Source organism: Silurus meridionalis, chromosome 11, assembly GCF_014805685.1.
Source record: "Silurus meridionalis isolate SWU-2019-XX chromosome 11, ASM1480568v1, whole genome shotgun sequence".
Lineage (NCBI taxonomy): Eukaryota > Metazoa > Chordata > Actinopteri > Siluriformes > Siluridae > Silurus > Silurus meridionalis.
Window position 1 is genome coordinate 12,012,690 of NC_060894.1, and position 26,650 is coordinate 12,039,339.

At 37.2% G+C, this 26,650-nt stretch overlaps 1 protein-coding gene across 1 annotated transcript in view; it reads right to left on the minus strand.

The window, feature by feature from the left end:
• grk3 (G protein-coupled receptor kinase 3) overlaps positions 1-26,650 on the minus strand; it is a 60,850-nt gene that overhangs the window by 9,208 nt on the left and 24,992 nt on the right. The window contains exons 3-17 of the mRNA XM_046860983.1: positions 18,811-18,884; positions 14,419-14,520; positions 13,981-14,055; positions 13,182-13,243; positions 13,027-13,078; positions 12,715-12,806; positions 12,524-12,623; positions 12,311-12,389; positions 11,631-11,761; positions 10,318-10,412; positions 7,500-7,607; positions 6,884-6,950; positions 5,921-6,021; positions 5,623-5,689; positions 349-444 (exon numbers count right to left, since the gene is read on the minus strand). Coding sequence (XP_046716939.1) covers positions 349-444; positions 5,623-5,689; positions 5,921-6,021; positions 6,884-6,950; positions 7,500-7,607; positions 10,318-10,412; positions 11,631-11,761; positions 12,311-12,389; positions 12,524-12,623; positions 12,715-12,806; positions 13,027-13,078; positions 13,182-13,243; positions 13,981-14,055; positions 14,419-14,520; positions 18,811-18,884 — 1,301 coding nt within the window. The remainder of the gene's footprint in view (positions 1-348; positions 445-5,622; positions 5,690-5,920; positions 6,022-6,883; positions 6,951-7,499; positions 7,608-10,317; positions 10,413-11,630; positions 11,762-12,310; positions 12,390-12,523; positions 12,624-12,714; positions 12,807-13,026; positions 13,079-13,181; positions 13,244-13,980; positions 14,056-14,418; positions 14,521-18,810; positions 18,885-26,650) is intronic.

The following is a 26,650-nucleotide window of genomic DNA, read 5'->3' on the forward strand; positions in this document are numbered from 1 at the left end:
AAGTCAAAAAAGAGAACCTGAAAAGTGTATGGCTTGTTCTAATACAGAATAACATGACCCCTAGCAAACAGGCACATGTTGCTAGGCACTTCTGCAGCCCTTGCAAAGTGCAACAAACAGTCTTTTGTTCTACTTCACTAGAGCTCGCATGAGACACACTAAAAGAGAAAAATACAATAGAGTTCCCCATTTTCTATTGCTCAACTAATGTTTAAGTTTGAAAAGAAAAAAAAAAATCTTTAAAACATACATGGGTAGGCTTAAAGACAAAGACTACCATTATTCAAATTATTCAACAATACACTGAGTAAGTACTAAAGTGTTTTTGGTTTAATTTTGATGCCGTACCTTTATGCCTTTGGTGTCCTCCTCATCGAAAGAGCCAATGTCGAAGGCATCAGCAGCATTCACTTCTCCACGAGGAGGAATCAGTGGTGGAGAATACTGCAACCAAGCATAATCATTAACGTAATTGGAAATGGTGAGCTGTGAGATAGCAGCAGTTAAAAATATTGTTCCATATGATAAATTCCAAAAGAGAGTTTGAATAAATGAATGACGGATGGAAAGAATAAAGACATTTGTTATGCTGAAATGAGTGGAACAGTTACAGTAAGTACACCATATCTTTAGAAAATTCAATATTAAATGTAAAACACAAATATCTGTATTACACAAATGCGCTCCAACAAATGTAAATTAACTTAATTAAGTTTTTTAATTTATTTAATTAGATTTTATTATATTTTATATTTAAACCAATTTAAGTGATTATGCAATTTAATCAAAAGTGTTTTGCATTAATTTGATTAATTAAATTGTGTTTTAAATTTTTATTTTATTCTTTTTTATATTATTTAACCAAGTATTTTCACTCGATGTCCACAAATATTAATATTAATAAACTGCATTGATGTATAAAAAAAAAAAAAAAAAAAAACGACAAGCAATTTTTTGTTTTGCATTGGGTTAACGGTACACGTATCCGTACTGAAACTTTTGGTACAGGGCTTTCAGTTGCAAACCTTTTTGCATGCAGAATATAGTTAAAAATCTGAGTGCCCATGCAAAAGTGTTCATTGGCAGACTGCAAGTTTGTTTAGTCTCCACCTCGCACTCTGAGCGCATTTTTTATTATTATTAAACATGAAAACATACAGAACAGTGGCAGGGGTATGAAAAAAGAAACTAGAGTCAGTGCAGAATAACTGTGGCTACTTACTTTGTACCGGAAATACAATTTGTAGTGCATTATTTTGCACATACAAAAAATCAGGGCTACTTCCGGTTTTACAACGGTTTTGCTTTAAGAATTTCTCTTTAAATAAGAAAAATCCAGAAAATTACATAAATCGATAAAGTGAATGAATAAAGGATGGAAGGAATGAAGACAATTGTTAAAGAATGCAAAAAAATAAATAGAACAGTTGAGTAGAACATTTAATTTTAAATGTAAAACACACGTATTACCTAAAAGGGGTTATAATGTTAATAATAAGAAATAACTGTCAATAAAAAAACAACAATCAATTTTATGTTGTGCATTTCTTCCCACTAAATGTACCGAAATTGTACTGAAGCGTGACTTAAAAACCGAGGTAGGTACCAAACTTTGAATTTTGTGTACCATTACACCCCTAAAATATACGGTATCTCACAAAAGTGAGCACATGCCTCACATGTTCTAAAGGCAAAATACTACAGAAATGATAATATTTTACAGTAGTCAATGTGCAGTAAATATCTCAACATACAGCCATTATAGTCTAAATAACTGGCAACAAAAGTGAATACACCATAAGTGAACATGTCAAAACTGTGTCCAAAATGTAAATATTTTGTGTGAGCACAATTGTTATACAACACTGCCTTAATCCTCCTGGGCATGAAATTCACCAGAGCTGCACAAGTTGTTGCTGGGATCCTCTTCCACTACTCTATAATGACATAACAGAGCTGATGGATGTTAGACACATGGCACTTCTCTATCTCCCACATGAGAATCCCCACAGGTGCTTAATAGGGTTCAGGTCTGAACACTGACATGCAGACAGTTTGGACACAGTTTTGACTAGCTCACTTAAGGTGTACTCACTTTTGTTGGCAATTATTTTTACAATAATGGTTGTATGTTAAGATATTTTTAAAGGACAGTAAATCTGTACTACTATACAAGCTGCACATTGACATATTCAAGCTTCATTTCTATAATAGTATAATATTGAGAGATAGAGATAGTATATGAGAGAGAGAGAGAGAGAGAGAGAGAGAGAGAGAGAGAGAGAGAGAGTGCTTTTTTGGATAATGCTGATATCTAAAAATCAGGGCAGCTGATGGCCAATATATGATGCCCTTTGTTTGGCCAGTACTTGCTCTCATTCTTGCTCTTGACTTTGCAACTTAGCAAACATGATTAAAAAAGGCTACACAAACCCATTAGTATTGATCACGGCAGGTGTAAACACTGCATGCTTTACATATTCATGGTTCTAGCTCTTCCAAGTTTCCCAATTTAGGTGCTGAATACAGTCTGCTGCCACCTGCTGGAATGGGAGAGTTATGTTTACTGGGGTGTACTCACTTTTGTGAGATACCTCGAGATATTCCATGATTTTGTGCCGGGGTGTTCGGAATGATGCTGTTTGTGTACCCTGCAGAAATCATTCCTCAAGAAGCTTGTATTAAGTAGATAATGTGAATCATCATCTTTTAGCTGCTCCCATTAGGGGTCGCCACAGCAGATCATCAGTCTCCACACCCCCACTGTCCTCTACATCTGCCTCTTCCAAACCAACTACCTACAGTGTCTTCCCTCACCACATCCATAAACCTCCTCCTTGGCCTTCCCCTTTTTCTCCTTCCTGGTGGCTCCATCCCTAGCATTCTCTACCAATATACCCCATGTCCCTCGTCTGCACATGTCCAAACAATTTTAACCATATCCAGTCACGTGTTCAGTTTCTTCTCTACATCCCTCTTAAACTTTGTAAAGTATTACATTTATTAATTTATCGCAAGCCCTTTTTAATATGCATCCTGCATTATGCAAATTTACAAGATTAGTGGACATTTTTGATATGCTGGAAATGCATCGCCTAGCAACATTCAAAAAGATCACAAAATACATCTTAAGAATGTTTTAGATTCTTTTGTTAAATAGATTAATGAAAAAGAAACTGAAGTTCTCTCATGATCCCATTTGTAAATCAAGCAACTGCAGGAACTTATGTACCAAAGGGTCCTTAGTGGGAACTGCTATTCAAGAGAGAAAATCCTTCTGATTAGCCCAAGGATGAATTATAGCAAAGTTAGGGTTTCTGATAAACAGCTATTTGAACTTGGTACTATTCCGCACAACAACGTCCCAAATTTCACAGACATCAACAAAACTATGATCCTGATTTTGCCTTCTACGTTTTGTCCATTATTACAGTTATAGGCCTCTCAAAATGCCACTGTAAGGCCCAATAGGCCTTAGTACTATGTTTTAAACAAAAAGTTTATATGTGTTTATTAGCTAAGACAATGTCCGATGCCATAATATGCTATGGCTCCATCCTAATGCAGTGTGGAAATGTAGCTTACAGCAGGTTATGATTTCTGACCTGCTGGATGTCTAAGTAATGTATTGTATTGTAATAATTGGAGCAATTTTGTGGGCAAGGATGGCCTGTTATGGTGGGACATTCTTGCAGTATAGCTCATAGTATCAGAACAGGACTAGTTAAGCAGTGACAATTCAGAGCCAATGCCAGAGAACAGACAAATAAGCTAAACCAACCATCTGCTAGCCGCGATGAATAGTCACTCAGGATCTATAATAATGATACAGTCTGCACCCCAAGCAAAACCAAAATTTTGCTATTCTCAGAAAGTTTGTTTTACTAACTTAAGATTACATTTGACAAAACTGAATAAACAGCCTCCTTGTTTGTGTTGATGAAGCTTAGTGCAGTTTTGACACTTTTGATCATAATTATTCTCTTGATAAACTGGAAAAGTTTGCTAACATGAATGGAACAGCTCTATTCTGGCTCAGATCTTATCTAACTGGTCAATATCAGTTTGTGAATAAAAATGTTAAGTTCTCCTCCATTACTGAAGTAAAGTTTGGTGTTCTGCAAGGCCCACTGCTCTTTCCTTTTTATATGCTACCTCATGGTGAAATTACTCAGAAACATGGCATCATCTACCTTTGCTATGCTGTTGATGCACAGTGTAGGTTTCAGAAAAGCCAAATGAGTAACATTTGCTTAATAATTTTGAGGAATCTGTAAAGGACATTAGACAGTGGGTGCTTTTAACTTCCTTCTGCTTAATTCTGATAAGACAGAAGTATTTTCACAAGGACCTCATGCAGCTAGAAGTAAGCTTTCTTAATACATAACATCTCTGGATAATCTTTCTGCCTTAACTATGTGCAACAGCAAAAGACTTTATGACCAGTCTTTCCTTCGAAAATCATATAAATAATATTTCCAGAATAGCCTTCTTTAATTTCAGAAATATTGCTGCAATAATAAATGATTGTTACAAGATTTACAAAAAACTAGTTCATGCTTTTGTTACATCTTGGTTGGACTAGTGCAATGCCTTACAGTCTGGATGTTTCTAGTGAGTGCATAAGTAAGAGTCCTCGCACCATAGTATCTCAGCTTGCTTTTGGCCGATTATGATCCGCCATGCCTATTTCGGTGCAGGCTATTTGTTGGTACCTTGAATGTTGAAGACTATAGCAGAGGTCAGAGCTTTCCCTTACAAAGCCCCACAGTTATGCAACAGCTTTCAATTAGTGATCTGGACTCAGACACAATTTTAGAGTTTAAGTCTAGGTTGGAAAAATGTTTTTATTCAAGCCTTTGTAAATATTTTTTTCTTAGGTAAAGAAGCAGATCAGGAGGGATCATAAATATGTAGTATTTTGATGAAATGCTGTTTTGGTTGCTGTTGTTCCACACTCATACGTTCACTCAAGTTTGTTGACTGTGGTGTGACAGGCCACTTTATATCCCAGAGATCCCTTACTTGCATCTTGATTATACTGCACAGCATTCTTAACTATTAAGTTACAATAAGCGCAACTAATTATGCATGAATTTTTTTTTCTCTTCTTGATGCCAAACCCCTCTGTAAAGTTAACCGTGCTCCTCAGGGTAACCAGGTTCTTTTTTTTTTTTTTTTTAAGTGGAGACCACTTGCTGCTGAAGATGGTTCAGCAAGAACTGTCTAAGATCCATGAATTTACTAAGTTGGGTTAATTCATTCATAAATGTAAAAGTAATATTTTTATTTTTATTCTGTGAAGCTGTTTTGGAACAATGTCCAATGTTGAAAGCACTATACAAATAAAACTGAATTGAAATGAAAAAGGGAAGGAAAAAGAAAAATCCAATTCTAAAAATACAAAAGAAAAAACACACAAAAAATTTAATTGATTAAAAAAATAGTGTTAGGGGTTATGGTGGCTGGACCCCTAAAACAGATAATAGAAAATAAATCTGGAAAATAATCAGAATTCACCACTCAAAAAATTAAATGTACTGAATTCAAATCTACTGCAAAAAAGGTCAAATATACGAAGCACTGACATCAGGATCACTGCAGCAGCACCTACAGCCTTACCTTCTGGAGATAGACCTGTTGCCAGTCGATTCCTTTGAAGAACAGATGTTCCTTCACTTCTGAAGCACTACAGGGTGCACCAGTGAATAAGAAAGAAAAAAACATCAGACAACACCAATAACTCTGACCAGCAGGGTGTCAGTGCTTTAGTGTATAGTCAGGTCAAAATATACACCACATTCATTTCATTTACTTTATAACTTTATTTAAAAAATGCAAACTTTGCCAACTAGACAGTAGGACAGGGTGATGGATTGGTTGATTATTTTGTAAAATGAATATAAAGTAATGCACTGACCCCTGACCCTGGCAGCCCAACCTCTTAGCCACATCTCTTTGTAGCAGTCCTTCCAACAGAGACTTGAGTTCAGATGAGAAGGAGTCTGGCAACTCTACATTCTTAAAGAGAACAGGAAAATTTGAGTAATTCCAATCACACAAATTAGACAGAATTCCCCTAGATTATAGCCAATGTTTCTGCAAATGCAATACATAGCATATCTGAATAATCAACACAATGTTTATAAATAAATAGTTATGAAAGCAACTTCCTTCAGAAATTACATGATCTTTGATGCTTCCCTGCTCACCTCAGTTATGAAGAGTTAATAAACCCTTTTGTATGTTCAAATCAATCTGGTCATTCTTGTGTGACTTCTTGGATCAATGCAGTTTTGGCTGACAACAGAACTTCTGGTTCCATTTCCCCAGTGTGCAATGCCAGTACATTTCCCCACCATGCATCTTGGTACCATCACTACACCAGAAGCTACATCACTACATCAAAGCTCCTTTGACCATCATAGGTGTTTTTGGTGGTGGTTTTAGGGTTCATGTGGGCGCTATGCACATATTGTAGTTAAAAAGCCCCATATGCATCATAGCCAGTATAAAAATTTTCAGTTTATTACGGTTTCAACAGCTCTTTGGGGAGTGGAAAATATGTTAGCTTTCAATCCCTATGCACAGCAGTAAGCCTTGGTAACCCATAATCAGTTGTCCTGCCTTGGATCACTTTTAGTCAGTACCAACTACTGCATACTGAGAATACATTACAAGACCTGCCATTTTAGAGATACTCTGAGCCAGATGTCGATCACAATTTGCCCCTTGTGAAGTTGCTCCGATCCATTTATGTTCATATTAAGATTACATAATATATATTTTTACAGAGAGCCTTTAAAATTCTTTTGACAGAAAAAAATAGCATACAAAGGAACAACAAACTGAATTTGCATAAATAATAAAATAAGCGGCTTACCATAGTAAGTGTCATGCGGTCAATCTCATGTTTATCTTTGGTCTTGTGTTGCCGGAATGGACTGTGCCTGTGAAAAGCCAAAGAACCTGTTAATCTAATGAGCACAGAACACACTGCAAGTCATACCAGCAAATACAGAAAAGAAAAGTTGGAGTAGTTATGGGTGCATAGGTTTACAAAGATCACATACACTGTTACAATTTAAAATCAACAATGACAATAGTATTACGTTTGCTCTGTTATACATGTTACTTTGAATCCCTTGATTTTCAAATGCAAATTTGCACACAAACACAAACACACCTTTCTCTGTGAACAGGTAAACCATACTCCACCACATTAGATTGCTCATGTCTCTTACTCCCTCCATAGTAACTGCTACAGCAGCTGGTTTTAAAAGTCCCCACCCCCTCACCTACCTACTCCCTCAATCTACTCTGTGAAGTCTGTAAGCTGACCTCCATGTTGAGACCACTGACATTTAAACTTTACTTCCCACATCAAACAGGTTTGAGAGAGACACAGCAAAATGCAGACAGAGTGAAAAAATAAAGACAGTGGCAAACACGGAGATATTCATGATTTCACAGTTACAAAGGGAAATACTGGTTCTTACCCTCGCAGAAGTTTAAACAACATGCAGCCAAGTGAAAACCAGTCAGCGCTGCTATCATATGCTGTCCCTTTCTGCAGAACCTCTGGTGCCATATAGCCATGGGTACCCCTGAGAAGAAAAAAAAATCCCATTTATTTCATGCATTAGCTGGGCTGGGTTTTAAATACGACACATTTACATGACAATAATATTTCCACTCCCCAATCTATTCGACTCCTGATTAACTAGCCGATGATGAAATGGAGGCTGGGTGGGAGGTTTGGGCAAGGATGAATTGATTGGGGTTACATTTATCATTTTGCACTTTAAAGTATCATGATCAGTCAGGCGTCAAGAATTAAGCTGTACAGTGGGGGAAATAATTATTTGGTACCCTGCTGATTTTGTTAGTTTACCCCCTTACAAGGAAATTAACAGTCTAAAGTTTTTATGGTAGGTTTATTTTAACAGCGAGACAGAATATAAAAAAAAAAATCCAGAAACAAACATTTAAGAAAGGTTATAATCTAAATTATATTTGATACCCTACCAACCAGCAAGATTTCTGAGTCCCACAGACCCATACAAGTCCTGTCCCTTTAGGAAAATCCGTCTATCAACTTATGTGTATAAAAGACACCTGTCACAGAACCAACCTCTCCACCACCATGGGCAAGAGCAAAGAGCTGTCAAAGGACATCAGGGACAAGATTGTAGACCTGCACAAGACTGGAATAGGCTACAGCACAATCAGCAAGACGCTTAGTGAGAAAGAGACCACTGTTGGAATGATGAATAGAGAATGGAGGAAATACAAGGTAAGTCAATTGTCCACACTTTAGAGCTCCATGCAAAATGTCACCTCATTGGGGATCAGCCTGGACTTACATGGGAGGAGACTGTTAATGATCTCAAAGGAGCTGGGATGACGGTCACCAAGAAAACCATTGGCAACACACCAAGGTCTGAAGTTTGGCAACAAACACCTGAATGATTCAGAGAAGGCTTGGGAGAATGTGATGTGGTCAAATGAGACCTCTTTGGCATCAACTCAACTTGCTATATTTGGAGGCAGGGAAATACTGAATATGACCCCAAAAACACCATCCTCACTGTCAAACATGGAGGAGGAAACATTCTGTTGTGTGGCTGTTTCTCTGCTAAGGGTACAGGAAATGCACTGCAGAATCTTAGGCGATGAAGATGGGTCATGAACGGGGCTTCCAGCAGGCCAATGACCAAAAACATACTGCCAAGGCAACAATCTGATGGTCTCGTAGCCCATTCCAGCCTTGTGCAGGTCAACAATCTTGTCCATGACGTCCTTTGACAGCTCTTTGGTCTGTCCCCATAGTGGTGGGGAGGTTTTGAATGGAAGAGGTTGATTCTGTGACTGGTGTCTTTTATATACAAGTTGATATTAGGAGCTCTTTCCTAAAAGTTCAGGACAAATTTGGGTCTATGGGGGTCAGAATTATTGCTGGTTGGTACAGGATCAAATACTTTATTTCTTTGTAAGGGGGTAAACTCACAAAATCATCAGGGGATCAAAAAATGATTTCCCCCAACATACACTCACCAAACACTTTAGTCGGAACATCTGTACAATTACTTATTCATGCTATTATCTAACAAGCCAATTGTGATTGAAAGCAGTTTGTTGCATTACATCATACAGATTCAGGCCAGAAGCTTTGGGTAATGTTCACATCAACCAGCAGAATGGGGGAAATGTGAGCTGAAGTGATTTTTGGCCCCAGATGAGTTGGTTTGAGGATTTCTGTAACTGATGATCTCTGTTAAACTTTTTACATAGAACAATTTCTGGAGTTTAGTCAGAATGAAGAATAAAGAAAAAACTACCACTCGAGCAAGCAGCAGTGCTGCAGGGAAATTGCTGCTCAGTGGTTAAGATTAGGATTTTTTTCATCAAAGCTGCTACTCTTGAGCAGCACCCTTATAATTCAATTCAATTCAATTCAATTCAATTCAATGCCTTATACCTCCACTACACAGTAGAAAGTATAAATAAATAAATAACTATGATGTTCTCTGGAACAGGTGTCTGCCAAAGGACAAATGGAAATGTTGGTGAGAAGGTTCAACAAAATAAAGTAGCCTTATCCTGTTCAATGTCTGTCAGAAAAAAGAAAAGTAATCTGGGTAACACTGTCAGACTAAAAAAAAGCAATTTTTGTTTAGGCACAAAGATAGTAGGGACCAAAATTTGGACTCCATGGAAGCAAGCAGCCTTGAGTCTACAGACCAAGTTATTCGAGGCATTGTACTGGTGTGGAACCCTATGTGCTATTTAATGCCAATGAATCACCACTAGAATTCCACACTGTACCTACTATTGCATCCACTCAAAACCACAAATTAGTCGTATTTTAACATGATAATGCACCATGACTCAAATCAAAAGTCATATTACACATGGTTTCATATACATGACAATGAATGGCCTTTCCAGTCACCACAATTGAATCCAATAAAGCACCTTTGCAATTTGATAGAACAGGTGATTCAGAGCATGAAAATACACCTGGAAAAATGCAGGCATTACATGAAGCAATCATGTCTACATGGTCCTGGATCTCAATGGAACGTTTCCAACATCCTGTGTAATCCATTCCACAAAAAAAAAAAAAAGATGGTATTCGTATAGTGTTCCCAATAAAATGCTCTGAGTGTACGTTTTAAACATACTATTTACAGAAAACAATAAAAGTTAGTATTAATGTACACTGTATATGGAAAAAAAAAACATAAAAAAAAAAAAAAGGAATTATCCAGGAGTTTGAGAAGTTAAATGTTAAAATATTTTATGAACACTCACACACTAGCATGGGGTTTCTTTTTAGAGAAATCGCAGGCCAAGCCCAAGTCAGAGATGCGAACATGGCCATGCTCATCTAAGAGGATGTTGGCAGGCTAAGAGAGGGGAGGAAAAAAAAATAAATAAAAAATGATTATTCCAGTTATAATTATTATTACTACTACTACAAACACACACACATGCACACCTAATGATCTTTGTGACATTAATTCAGATAATTAAAGCTATAGTACACCTAAATCTAATACAAACATTTTTAGGGTACGTTTCTTTAGATTACTTTTCACTTTTAAATACAAGTTTTATGCAAGGACCAACCAAATGTTTCAAGGTTAAAAAGTCACAATCCTATTATTGAGGAGACATTTCTGCACTGTACTGCCACTCTGCATAGTATTAAACGATTTGTTTGTCTCTTTTTAGACTTTATGGCTGAAATCAAGTTCACCTGATAAAAGCTATTTGTATTAAGTTGTATTAAGGCATTTCTGTAAGTAAACAAGTGTCTTTAAAATCTCAACCTTCGCTGATAAACTAAAACCACTAAAGCCAAATATTGCTGCTTTGTTTATTTGAATGTTTGCTGCTGTCAGTCAGCATGATTAAATATGTAGGACAATAAAAATTTTGTATTCAATTTGCTAAGCTGAAGTTTTATCATTGCAACCTCGTCACGCATGACATGCAATTAAGATCTCACAATCAAATTTTAATCATCAGACTGAAGCATTTCATTACATACAATCCACAATAGTATTTGTGGAATTTACTTTCATCTAAATGTTACTGGCAAAATGCTCATCAAATGAGTATCAAATTAAAATGACTTGGTAAGCACATAGCTTATGAAGACTGCTAGGATCATTTGAAGTTGGAACTTAAATTGGGTGAAAGCAGGGTGTGTATTCCTGAAAAAAGAAATCTAATAAATACAATGCTGTTGTAAGAATCCGGTATAATTACGGCTGCTCCAATCTGCACTGCAATATTGTCAGTTACTCCAAATGTATACCACATCATTGTGTCAAAATAGATTGCCCTCCCCCTACAAAAGCGCATAATCAAGTAGTGAGTGAGGTCTGATGATGTGAGTTGAGCATGAACAATGTTAAACATCTTTAAGTTATATATGAAAGGGCAATAAAGATTAATTCTCTCGATAGGGTGTTTTTAATTCAAACTACTAAAGTGTTTTCTAATGGACAAAAGGGAGCAGAGATCAAGATGTCTTAAGTTGGGGGGAGAAGAAACAACAACTAAAACAACATTTTAGCTAAAAGATCTTGAGGAGAGAGACCATCTAGAAGCATTACCTTAAGGTCACGGTAGACAACAAAACGATTATGCATGTGCTCTAAACCCAGGATAATTTCTGCTGCATAGAAGCGCATTTCCTTCTCACTAAACACTCCATGTTGAGAAAGATGATAGTGGAGATCCCCACCTAAAACATAATTTCATGTTTTCAGCATACTTTATTGCAACACACACACACAACACTGAAATGTTACTTTAAATGTACATTTTAAATACTATATTAGCTATTCTTAAAGAACCATTGCAAAAAAAAGAATGGGAACCAGTAAATTAAAATCATTTGATCAATTACAATTCATATAGTGTCAGTTTTTATGAAATAATTTATGTAATAATTAAACAGTCACAAAAAAATACCCAGCAGAAGGATTTCTGATTTGACTTGTGCTGAAGGCAGTTCTAGGAAACTTTTAAATTAACACCATTGTTTTCAGGCCTATTTTGCACATTTTACAATCTTGATATAAAAGTTAACGTTCAAGCAGAGTGGAGTTAATTATAACAGGAGTCAACGCATGTGTGCCTAAGAATGGCTTGTGTAATATTCCACAGGATGCCTGTAATTAAAATCTATATTAGCGTAATCCTACTGGGAATTAGCATCCTGCTTAGGGAGATCTGAGAAGCATGGTAGTGAATGGCATGAGAAGAATCATAAAGAAATAGACGCTCTCACCATTCATTAAGTCCAGGATAAAACACAGCTTATCAGGCGTATGGAACGCATAAGTCATACACACAATAAATGGACAGTCCTAAATGCAGAGACAAAGTGAGTGGGAGAGAGAGACAGAGACACATGTTAAAAAACAGTAAAAATAAAATAAGCACACTAATTTTTCATTCTAGAGAAAAGCAGCATTATTTTACAAGAGTCTGTGCAACCCACCCCTGTGCTGACCAACGACAGCATGATTCTCTCATTGAGTGCCAGGGTCTCACCCTGCTTCATCTTAATCCGCTTCTTGTCCAAACACTTCATGGCATACCTGGCATACAGAAACCAGTGCAGTGATGTAAGAAAATGTTTCCACTTCATTCAATGTTTTTAAAATGTTTGCTTTATTCCCTAGTACTCACATTTTTCCTGTGTCTGCCTTCCTGCAGCCATACACCTCTCCGAATCCACCTCTACCAATGATCCGATGAACACTAAAGTCGTTCATTGTTAACTACACAGACACACAGCAGTCATGTTAAGACAATTTACCACAGGAAAACAATATCATGTGGCTGGATCTAAATATCAGTTAACTGTCACCTACTATGCTGTAATGTATCCCCTAAGGCTAAAGTTTACATAAAATATGGGATAATTAGCATTTCCTCTAAGTGTCTCATAATTGCATGGCTTTACTGCTTAAAATCTTAAATATACAACAAAGAACTTACATGGATATTTAGCTCTACATTCTTCCACTGGCAGAAACGAGTGAACTTGTCACTACAGAAAAGAGAAGCAGGTTTAATTGTAGAAAGTAAAAAAAAGAAAAGTAACAGGAACAATTAAGCAATAGCAAAAAATGTATATAAAACAGAAATCACACCTTTCTATGAACTTCTGAAAGATCTTTCCTCGCAGGCTGTCACAGATTTCAACAATGTATGGCTAGAAAAAAAAAATGTTATAGAGTGACCTTGTATTTTAATTTCCCAAACATGGCCCAAAGGTCTGCACATTTATTATAATCATAACATTCCTTTCACATAGCCAATACTCAAAAATACTACTTTAGATAATTAACCATATGAAATGATTAGAGACAAACAATGAATTGCAGCAGATATGATTAAAAAAAACTGTTTTGCAGTTGCACTTTGGCTGGTGCGTCAAAAGCATGACGTGTTTCTCTTTTTAAACATTTAAACGGCTCACTTTTTAAATGTCACAATAGGTACTTTTTACAAAGCAAATTTCTTTAAAAAATGGCAAAAAGTAAATACAAGAAAACAGAAACATTTGTAAAAGTGGCAATGTTCTGAAAGGTTATTCTACAAAATGCTATTACATCTTTTTCCAGGAAAATACCAGATTCTGTTTAACAAAAAAAGCAAACAGCTTAAGTGCACAACACAAGTCCAAATCAATACATGAAATGTAGAGCTTTGCACTGATTAGAAAATATATATATATATATATATATATATATATATATATATATATAAAAAGGAATTACATGTAATTTACCTCTAGTTAGTCACTAAATCTGAGGGTCAACAGATGTTAACTACAAAGTTAGTGGAATGAGGCATAAAATATAGAATAGACACTGCAATGAATACTTCAAATTATATGCTGAAGACATTTAAAATTATTTTGGTAAAGTTTTCCATAATGTCTCTCACCTGAAAAAGTGATGGGGGCACCTGTTTCTTAGCCAGGTGAGACTGTACATGGTCCACCGCTTTCTTAGAGAAGGGCTAAAAAACACACAGTACAACATATAAATGCAAGGTATGGGTCAAACCTCAAACCTTACATGTCTTTAGCACAAAGCATCAAAATTATCGTCTCCCGTTTTCCTCAGTAATGTGTAAATCAAAGCGCAATCTAATTAAAATGCAACATCCTTCTGCACCCTTTATTCTAAAAACTATATTTAAAATAAAAGTTTAATAGTAGAGGAATCATGGTGTCTGTGGAGAATAACAGGGCATTAATACATTTGCTTTGAGCTTTTATGTTCTATGCACCACAGCACTTACAAACCAAGAGAAGTCTGATACCTGCTTGAATTCTCTTTTACCAGTCAGACCTTTGACAGTTTTTTTTGACAGGCTTACATGTGAACATGACAGGAGCTCCTTCATTATGTAGCCATCGTATATCTGCCGACTGCGACTAAGTCTCTCCTCTTCAGAGTCCAACTTTTCATATTCTTTAATCTGGGAAGATAAAACAAAAGTCTGGTAATCTTAAATTCATATGATCTGCATTACTAATCAGGCTGTGTTGACTTTTACATCAAGTCTGGCTGAAGAACTATAGCAATCAGTGAAAGATGAACCAATAATAGGATTCCTGATAAGACTGTTCAGCGTTGAAGACGCCTGTCTACAAGCTGATTCTGTGATTATGCAAACAGCTTTTTTTTTTTGTATAACGAAAAAGCATATACACTCATGGCCATGCAATTCTGTTAGATATTACTCATGTTTATTTTTTTGGTTTGCATTGGAACAGCACAAGAAAACAAAAGTCAGATCTAAAACAATTCCAAACAGAATCCAAAAAAATGCCCTGGACAAAACCTTATTTGGTAATACCCTCTTAAAAATAACTGAAATCAATCGCTTCCCGTAACAATGAATGAGTTTCTTACACATCTCTACTGGAATTTAGGGATCAACCTTCTTTTGCAAACTGCACCAGGTCATTCCGATTTGAAGAATGCCTTCTCCCAACTGCTGTTTTGAAATCTCTCCACAGGTGTTCTATGGGATTTAGATCTGGACTCATTTCAGAACTCTCTAGCGCTTTGTTTCTGAAAATTTCTGAGTTCTTTTTCGAAGTATGTTTCAAATCATTGTCCTGCAGGAAGACACATGACCTCTGGTGAAGATGCAGCTTTCTGACACTGGCCACTACGTTTCACCCCAAAATTCTTTGGTAGTCAACAGATTTAATGATACAGTTCACACAGTCAAGGCATCCAGTGCCAGAAGCAGCAAAGCATCCCCAAAACATCTTTGCACCTCCACCATGTTTGACTTTAGGGGCTGTGTTCTTTTCTTTGAAGGCCTCCTTTCTTTTTCTGTAAACAGTGCCATGATGTCCTTTACCAAAAAGCTCTACTTTTGTTGCATTTGTCCAAAGTACGTTCTCTCATAAGGGTTGTGGCTTTTTCACATAAGTTTTGGCAAACTCCAGTCTTGCTTTTTTAAGCCTTTGTGTCAGCAGTGGTGTCCTCCTGGGTCTCCTAACATAGCTTCCCTTTTTACTCAGTGTGAGCTAACACTGTTGCAGCCTGTGTCTGCAGATCAGCTTGAATTTGTTTGGAAGTAAATCTGAGTTCCTTATCCACCATTCAAACAATTCGTTGTAATTTTTTTTTAATTCATTTTGCTCATCCGTCCAGGGAGGTTCGCTACAGTGCCAAGGGCTGTAAACATCTTCATATTGCGCACAGTGGACACAGTACCATTAAGATCTTTGGAGATGGACTTGTAGCCTTGAGATTGTCCATGTTTTGCCAAAATTTTTCATCTCAAATCCACAGACAACACTTTATACTTATTTCTTTTCTCGATGCTCAGTGTGACACACAACACAAAGGTTTAGTCAACATTTTTCTATTTTAGCTGGTTGCAAGTGTGATTATTATATTGCCCACACCTGTTACTTGCCACAGGTGAGTCTAAATACAAATTACAGGAGCATCACGTGCTTGAAAAGCAATTTTTTTTTACAATTTTGACAACTTGTCAATAATTTTCTAATAAAGTTCTGTGTGAAATCTTATCAAGTTTAACTTTTCTTCTGTTTTTGTGTTGTTGCAGTGCAAACAAAAACATTTGCAATTGGAACAATTATCTGAGAGAAGCGTTGCATTTTCTGCCAGAATTGCAAGGGTGCCAATATTTTTGGCAAGCCTATCTTTGAAAGTAATAAACGGACTGAATTCACACTTAAAGAACGTGTCACTTGGGGCCTGACAAAATAGAGCTTGTGGCGCTGAAAACGAGGGTTTTTCTGGTTGGAGGGTATCATTCTCCTAATACTACCGTGTGCAGACGCGCACACAACACAAGTACCATTTTCTTCTCACACATCTCAAAAGTCTTTCATTTGGGATTTTTTTTTTAAAAACACGTTGGCAAAACAAAGTATGACCTTAAGTCAAATTCTGGAGCAGTTATATCACCGTGATTTTGAGCATCATGTCTGAAGACTGCTGCAAACCGCATCCTAGCCATGAAACAGAACGGGTTTGAAAAGGGCTGTAATGTACTTATGTACTGTAAAGGCTTGTTTTGTACATGAATCTTAAGGATTAATCAGTGTTCTTTGCTCGATTACAAAATGTGTGCTATTAATGTGTCAAATGTTTTGCAGGCTCTTTATACACAACAAAACACCATTTAACTATTTGCATGATGGTGTAAACTTATTGTTATGGCTTTGGAGATATGTCCAGAGAAGTAAACTTAGGAATTTCTTTTTTTTTTTTGAGCTTCCAACCTTTTTTTCCCCCACTTAAAGCTCTAGAAACAGTCAGCACTCAAGAAGGATGAAGCTATACATAATGAAAAAGCCAGTACATAGGGCTTCAGGATGTATAAATGGCTACACACGTATGCTTTTTGGTTGGAGACAACGACTATTTTAAAATGCAGGTTTTGTCATGTGACAATTTGTAGGATTACAGACAGCCTTTACTTCCGAAAGTGGCATGATCCAAATCACAACCCCTACACATCAACCCGATGAACGTCATGTCATGTTCTAGGGATGCACCGAATATTCGGCCACCGAAAATTTTCGGCTGAAATTGGCCCAAAAGTGCATTTTTGGTTTTCGGCCGAAAGACTTTGATCACCGAAAAAACACAGCCGAAACAGTTTGTTGTGATGACGCAAACAGAAACCGCGCCTGCAGCAACATGTGTGGACGTATTTCAGTATATCTGAGAAAGACCCACGGATAGCGATTTGCAAAACATGTAATGCCGAAATTTCAAGAGGAGGTGCGTCTGCACGTCGGGTTTAATTTATTTGCTGATATCCAAACATCCCAGTCGCTATGCTGAATATGAGATGAACGCGGCACAGAAAAGCAAAACCCCTCCCAGCACGCGCACTCCGTCTGTGGCGGACGTTTTTGAAAAGGCAGGAAGTTTCCCAGTGATAGTGTCAAGGCAAAGGTCATTACACAAAAAGATTATGGAATTCATTGCCTTAGATGATCAGCCATTCTCTGTCGTAGAAGATGTGAGGTTTCGCAGGCTGATCGAGCGCATTGAGCCCCGTTATGCCATACCGAGCAGACGACATTTCTCAGAGGTGTGTTTATCTGAGCTGTTTAATGTTGTTGCAACTCACGTCCATAAACATATAACTGCAGATATTTCAGCAATCAGTTTCACGACAGACAGTGTTAGAATTTTATTTTATCCTGTGCATTGTTGCAATGTGCAATAAATAAATATTTTCATAATTTGTAATTGATTTATTCTTTGAAACTTGAATATTAATTTATGCAATTGAAAAAAATAATAATTAATAATAATAGGCATTATTTCTTTCGGTGTTTCGGTTTTCGTCCTTGCTTTCCACTTTTTCGGTTTTCGGTTTCGGCCAAGAATTTTCATTTCGGTGCATCACTAGTTAATTCTATTGAAAAATCATCCTCCCTAAGAATGACTAATGGCTGTACATGCTCTTATATTCTTGACAGTTCATTTCTCCAAAAAAATTTATTTATTTAAATTTTGAAATTAAAATAAAGATTATTATTATATTCTGCTGAAATACTTTGCCATGTCTCTTCTAAAATTTGCCAGAATCTCTGCTAGCTGGTTATTTCTTTCTGACATTGCAATATGGTTCATGCCAGAGTAGTTCAACAGCATTTCGATTGCTAAAGTTTGCCCTCTAAACAACACTTACAGAACTTTGACATATGCTTCAGGTCATTATCTTTTTTGTATGAAGTTTGGACCAATTAGTCACAGTCCAGTTGCATGGCAGGGAAGTATTGAATGGTAGCCATGTTGGTTCAGGATTCTTTTCAACTGGAATAAGTTTACAAACGTCCCTGCACCAAAACAACCCCAAACCATTAAGCTTCCACCTCCATGTTTGACTGTGGATGTAAAGCAGCCTGGTAACATCTCTCCTGTTTTCCAGCTTACATATATTCTTCTGATAGACCAGAAATGTCAAATTTGGACTCATCTGTCCAAAGATTTTACTTGGTCATTTACTGTGTTTGCGGTTGCTTTTACCTAGTATGCTGCATCTAAACAAAAGAAACAGGCCTGATCAAAAGACTAGGTGCTTCCAAACCTTTTACAGACCACTGACATTTTTATTTAGGTATGTAGCAATTCGCAGTACAATGCTTCAGTTTGTGTAAAATAAGACATTAAGTTCATGATAACTTCAGAATGATCAGATATTCCCATTTTAACAAAGAAATTAAAGAAAGATGAAAGAGCAAAAGATTTCTCTTACCTCTTCATAGAACTTCAGCTGGGGAACAGCCTCATCTATTTCGTTCATACAAAAATCCTTGAATAGCAGGAACCCTGCAAACATGAGACATGAGCGCAACATGAGCACAACATTTAACTGTATGCATTCGAAATGCAAATTTCCTCGATAGTTAAGTTTTTAATCTGCATTGGGCTGCAAAATAAAATATAAGCAAATACAAATCATAAAATCGATAATACTGTTATCGATTAGTTGGGCTGCTCAATTTACGGGTTAACGTGACTGCTAGACAACACATTCGCTTACAAAATGGCAGAGTACAGGGTCACCCGGCAGCAGGAAAAAGTGTACATCCCAAGTCAAGGATCAAGGAGAAACATCAGCACGGTAAGCAAAAACTGTATAATCCTCATCATGTGAAAATGGTACAGCTTAATGAAGTGTGATTGTATAAACTGTTTGTTAACTTCGAGATAGTCGCACTGGATTCGTTCCATCTTGACTCGTTCACAACATAGTGATGGATTCAATTAAAACGGTGCGAACAAACACTAAATTTAAAAGCAGCAAATAACAGCAGCAGTAAAGATCACATTTTTTATCACACATAGTTTTCAGCGAATATTTTTTCCTTTTTTTATTAAACCTGTTAACTTGCTGGGTTTCTCCGTTTCATTTTCATTTAATAGCATTTGTCTACTACGACAGTTAACTTCTGTTTTCAAACGTGATTTACTGCAGCTTTACTATTTTTAAATGCTTGTTTTCAATGTTTGTATATTAACAAGATCTAATTAATTTTATATATATATATATATATACACACAAACACATTATATATATATATATATATATATATATATATATATATATATATATATATATATATATATATATATATATATATATATATATACATACACACACACACACACATACACATATTTGAACACCCTGCTATTTTGCAAGTTCTCCCACTTAGAAATCATGGAGGGGTCTGAAATCTGAAATTGTCATCGTAGGTGCATGTCCACTGTGAGAGACATAAACTTAAAAAAAAAAAAAAAACAGAAATCACAATATTTGATTTTTAAACTATTTATTTGTATGATACAGCTGCAAATAAGTATTTGAACACCTGTCCAACAGCTAGAATTCTGACCCTTAAAGACCTGTTAGTCTGCCTTTAAAATGTCCACCTCCACTACATTTATTATCCTAAATTAGATGCACCTGTTTGAGGTCGTTAGCTGCATAAAGACACCTGTCCACCCCATACAATCAGTAAGAATCCAACTACTAACATGGCCAAGACCAAAGAGCTGTCCAAAGACACTAGAGACAAAATTGTACACCTCCACAAGGCTGGAAAGGGCTACGGGGAAATTGCCAAGCAGCTTGGTAAAAAAAGTTGGAACGTGAGTTGCAACAACATTAAACAGCTCAGATAAACACACCTCTGAGAAATGTCGTCTGCTCGGTATGGCATAACGGGGCTCAATGCGCTCGATCAGCCTGCGAAACCTCACATCTTCTACGACAGAGAATGGAGCAATCATTAGAAAATGGAAGAAGCTGAACATGACTGTCAATCTCCCTCGGACTGGGGCTCCATGCAAGATCTCACCTCGTGAGAAAGGAAAGTGAGAAATCAGCCCAGAACTACACGGGAGGAGCTGGTCAATGACCTGAAAAGAGCTGGGACCACCGTTTCCAAGGTTACTGTTGGTAATACACTAAGACGTCATGGTTTTCCTCACTGTATATATATATATATATAATGTATGTGTCTAAGGGCTAAGCAAAAAGATTGCCATTCCATTATCCATTCTTTACCATGCTAATATTCATGTGTAAAATAAGCAGAAATTTTTTTGCCAGTAAAAGTTAGACAAAAACTCTGATAACATGCACCACATCCTAATCACTGTTGAAAAAATTTGCCTTAACAAAAAGAAAGTAAAAAAAATCATTTATCCACTGACTACCCCCTGACTTTGGCTCTCAATTCCCTTCCTCAGTGCTCTGCTTGCTGGACAATAACAACACTCCAAGGAAATAAGCCGACTGTTTCGTCTTGAGCGTTACATTAGTAAAACTTGCAGCCTCTTACAGAACCAGTCACGTAATTGTGATGTGGTGCGTCGTTTGTGGGGAGTGCAGGGTGGGTGGGTGTTGGGTAGCGGTAAAGAGAAATCAAAACAGCAAGCAAAGATCAGCCTTATTGTTCCCATAGCAACAATAATAGGTCTCAGTCTACAAAAGGGTGAGAAAGGGAAACAGAAGCTAGAATATAGTGGCAAAATATCATCAGCAACAATCCAGTCCAATCCATTTCACTGCAGGCCAAAGGGGGAACAAAAGCATTTAAATAGTCCAGAGAAGTGCCTGTTGCTAAGTAATTGATGTACTAATGCAAAGGAAAAAGAGAAGAAGGGATTCACAAAGGGGCGGGGCTAAATGTACGACTGTGGTTCCTCATTGGTATTATGTGAACACTGGTACAAGATGATTATGCCAGATTTTTTTTCCAGGATCATAAACAGGCAGGTAAAAATACATGGAAAAAAAAGTAATGCATAACAAATATAATTTTACATCGACATTTATGGCATTTGGCAGACGTACCTACATTTATCTCATTTAAACAGCTGAGCAGTTGAGCGATAAAGGCCTTGCTTAATGGCCCAACAATGACGGCTTGTTGGTGCAGGGAACTCACAACATTCTGAACAGAAGTCCAACATTTCAAACCCCAACCCACTGGAGTAACTGATCAATTTGTAACTTGTCCACCTCTGCCTACCTCCATGTTAAAAAATTAATGCTACAATCAACTAGAACCTGTAACTGGTAATTACCTCGTCGTTCACAAAGTATTGCATCCTACCTTCATATACATCTATACATTATTTACAAGCATTTGATCACTCAACATACACATTCTCGACTTAACCCCAATAATATTGACCATATAGATCACATCATCACATTAAAAGACACATTTTGCATTACTAGTTACATGTGTGCAGAGTTTGAAATATGTAATAAAGATTTGAACAGCAGCACAACATACTTTTTTTTTTTAGAAGTGTGCGATACCTGTGGTACTAGGACAAGCTTATTACAGACATTGAATAGCCAGCCACTGTGAGGGCTTACTGCGGAATTATCTTGTGGGGTATAAAAATGTCACACAAACTTGCATTTGAATCCTACAGTAAAGGTAATCTATGGCATGTTTGAATCTTAAACCTTTCTAATGCTGTAGCTTCCTGTCATCAAAATAAAAGTTTTATTGTAATCAGTGTTTAGTGCAAACTCCAAAAGAAAATTTAAATCTGAATACGGGCGATTTTCCCACATAGAATGAAACATTTGCAAGCATCCGGACGACATAAAACCTTCAGGCTAAAGGTTAGAATAAGGCAGCATCAGAAGTCATCTGAGGTCAAATCAGAATGGGCAGCACCTTCTTGGCAAAAAAACTGGAAAGCGTGGCAAAAGAAAAATTCAATGATCACAAATATTTGTACCCACATATGTACAATTGGCAAATAACAAACCATTTCCCTGATTTGAAGAGTGTATCTATGTGGATAGATGCTAAAATCACCATTTATAAGAGGTATTTTATGATGTGAAATAAATGCAATTCAGCAAGACTACTTTTTGGTAGTTGTATCAAAATATCAGACAACACTGAACTTAAGTGTTCAAGCCATTCCCCCACCCGCCCAAAAAAAAAAAATTATATTTTCAAGCGCTGAGTTACATTTAAGGTCTGGATAAGGATGTGCTGATTTTGAGTAGCATCTTAAACTCAACCCAAGCTATTGCCCTGTAGCCTTAAAGAGACAGCATGTCCTTACAGCTTTAAGAAATGAATCAGACCGTATTATGACACCAGCTCTTGATTATAAACATACCCACAATGCACAGTTAAGCTGAAGGAAAAAATAATAAGAAAAAAAAAAAAGTCTCCCATATCTGTAACGCTCCCATCTTTCCCTTAAGTGTTATCTCTTCGAAACTTATCTCCTCTGAGGCCAAAGCCTATCCCTGCTCAACTCTTGACTCTTCCCTCTTCCGGGCAAGTACTATACACAGAGCTAGCTGTTGTTTACAGTGAGGATCATATTTCAGGGACAAACAGTGTCTAAAAGGAAGCAGCTCATGCTGAATAGTGCCGTTCACCTCCCTAAATACTAATTTGATTATTACGTGTTTTATTTTAAATTATGAACAAATTATCACATATTTAGAATAAAGCACAGACCTGGGGCCTCTTGGTGTTTCGTATATTCTTATCATATATTAGCATTTATATTTAATGTTCATGTTCCTGCATAAGTAGCATTGTAAATCACTAGTCTTGAGGCATTGGTCACTCCTGCATACTTCAACAGGCTGCTTTGAATACACAAAAGTGTTACAACATACAGTACAGACCAAAAGTTTGGACACACCTTCTCATTCAAAGAGTTTTCTTTATTTTCATGACTATGAAAATTGTAGAGTCACACTAAAGGCATCAAGGGCTATTTAACCAAGAAGGAGAGTGATGGGGTGCTGCGCCAGATGACCTGGCCTCCACAGTCACCAGACCTGAAACCCAATCGAGATGGTTTAGGGGTGAGCTGGACCGCAGAATGAAGGCAAAAGGGCCAACAAGTGCCAAGCATCTCTCGGGGAACTCCTTCAAGACTGTTGGAAGACCATTTCAGGTGACTACCTCTTGAAGCTCATCAAGAGAATGCCAAGAGTGTGCAAAGCAGTGACAAAAAGCAAAAGATGGCTACATTGAAGAACCTAGAATATGACATTTTTTAGTTGTTTCACACTTTTTTGTTATGTATATAATTCCATATATAATTCCACGTGTGTTAATTCATAGTTTTTATGCCTTCAGTGTGAATCTACAATTTTCATAGTCATGAAAATAAAGAAAACTCTTTGAATGAGAAGGTGTGTCCAAACTTCTGGTCTGTACTGTACATCAATCTTGCTTTTCACAGCTCATTGTAGTTAAATTGCAAAATAGCAAAGATGAGTTCTCTAACTTTGGCCCTGGCCTGTTCAGTGAAGTCATGGTTACCAGTCCATGAAGTTAAAGCATTTACACAAGGATAATATTGATTATTATGTGTAGGAAGAAGATGCAAAAGTACTTAACAGCTTCTGTCCCCTACGCATAACAGATATACACACAATCAATACAAAAATAAATGCAAAAACACACAGAATCCACACACACACACACACACACACACACACACACACACACACACACACGGGCGCGGAACAAGGAAAAACTAGAAAAGGAAACAGCAAAACTCGAGTACACGCATGCAGATGCAGCAGTCTTAACAAAGTGTCAGTTTATTTTTGGATTGATTTTCATCACTCCTGCCCACATGATCCTTTCCGTTCTATTTAGCTTTAACACACACTTCCCCTAGATTGGTTTCAACAGCAATCTTACAAAGCTGTAACAGAACACACATGAGCTAACTCATTGATGAACGTTTCTCACACCCCAGAACCCACTCATTTTCACTTGCCTAAGAGTGGCTACTCTCATCGTACTCTTGACCTAATACACTCTGCTCAGAAATAGTGTTTCTCAAGATAAATCCACTGCTTTATTTTCTGCACAACACACAAGTAACACAGTTTTTAAGCACTTTGTTCCACTCTTTATCTGTAATGAGGTATTAAAACAAGTGAACAAATACAGAAATTCACTAAACCTCACTCAAAATTAAGACTCTAAATATGGCTAGTGTTGGGTTTTAGATTTGTTAGATAGTCATGTTAAACATGTGCCTGAATTGGGGTTGTACAGTTTCATATTTCCATGGTCACAACATTATTCAAAATACAGAATAAAATGCATTTCTGCCTATTACTGTCTACCAATGAGTTTTTCTTCGCCTGACCTAGTTTCTTATTCCAGTCGAGAGGTGGCCGATATGATCATTTCTGATTGACAAAATGACAAAACACAGTCTAAGCGAGTGCTCACTCTGACAGGAACACAACCAAACCAATTATAATAAAGAGGGACAGCTTCTTAATCTACGCTTCTGCATCGATTTGCTTAGCAGCACAGCAACATGAACTGACAAAAGAAAGTCAGTACCTAAACAAAATTTTGCCTCTGCATTTTCACAAAAGACAATAAGGGTATTTGCAAAATATGCAAACGCTAACATAGTCATGCAGAAAAAAAAATTATAAATTTGTTTTAACAAGAAAATCAAGAAACACTTTGTGAGCTGAAATACAAAGAACATGGAGAGTGCATGTGAACAGCAGCAACGTGTTTTTTGTTTAGTCAAGGCCTCGCACCAAGTGCATTTATTATTTTTATTTTTAAGCTTGAAAACATACACAACAATGTCAGGGGTATAATTTTTTAAAAAGGTAGCGTTAGTGTGGTGTCACTGTGGCTACTCACTCTGTACCAGACATAAGATTTTTTTTTCTGCATGCATGAAAGCGCTAAAGAATCCACAGCGCTAGCAATATGGACTCTTTAGCCTTTTTTGTCCAACTGCAAGAATTTCTCTTAAAAGGAGAAACAAACCTCAAACTGTTGGGCAAAAAGGTACCCTCAACCCTCATTCTGAACACTGACATTACACAGGGCTGTGTTCTGAGCCCACTACTCTACTCCCTGTTCATCCATGACATACTCATTCAGTTATGCATTATACTCCTCTGCATAACTCCAACATCTTCATCGAGTATGCAGATGACACCACCATGGTCAGCCGGATCAGCAACAACGACAAATTGGCCTACAGGGAAGAGAGACAAAGCCTGACAGGGTGGTGTGCCACAAACAACGCCACGAAGACTAAAGAGTTTGTTGTGGACTTTTAGACGTCTAAAGCAGGAGTTTTTGTCCTGTCTATACCATGCTACCAGAACACCTTTTCCACAAATTAACTAAGGCATTTAAAAAAAAAAAAAAAAAAAAAAAGAACATTTTGCAGAAAACACACTGATCAAAATTAGAGAACAACAATGACTGTAGCATGGAAAAAGATTACAACATTATTTTCTGAAGGTACCAACAGTCAGCAATTAGTAGGAAGTGTACAGGCCTCTGCTCTGAATGACTTCAGCACATCTGCGGCCACAGGACAGCACTAGTCTCACACTGCTCTGGTGTGATTTTGGTCCACTCTTCTTCCAGTCTCCTCCACAGTTTGGTGACTGTAGTGGGTTTCTTGGCCATAACTTTGTCGCTAAGGATTTTCCAGAGGTTCTCTATTGGGTTGAGTTCAGGACTCTGGGCAGGCCATGTCATTATTTCAATGTTTTCAGTTTCAAGGAACTGCTTTACCCGTTTTGCTGTGTGACAGCGTTGTCCTGCATGAACACTGCGGGCTGATTGGGTGATGAATGCAGGGAAAGAACCATATGTTGTTGAAGAAGGTTCTGATAAACATTTGCATTCACTCTGCCATGTAGCTGTATAAGAGGCCCAACTCCTGCTGCAGAAAACATGCCCCAAACCATGACACTTCCTCCTCCACTTTTCACTGACTTCTTTACACACTTTGGGTTCAGTCTTTCTCCAGTTTGTCGCCGAGCATAATGTTTCCCATCAGACCCAAATAAATTAAACTTGCTTTCATCACTGAAGTGAACTTTGGACCAGTTCTCCTCTGTCCACACAACATGCTCCTCAGCAAAGCTTAGTCTAGCCTTTTGATTCTTTCTGCTAATGAGAGGTTTGGTCACTGCAGAGTGGGCTTTCAGTCCAAATGCTCTTAAACGTCATGACACTGTATGACGAGACAGATCCTTACCCTGTTCAGCGCTGAACTGGTGAGCAATTCCA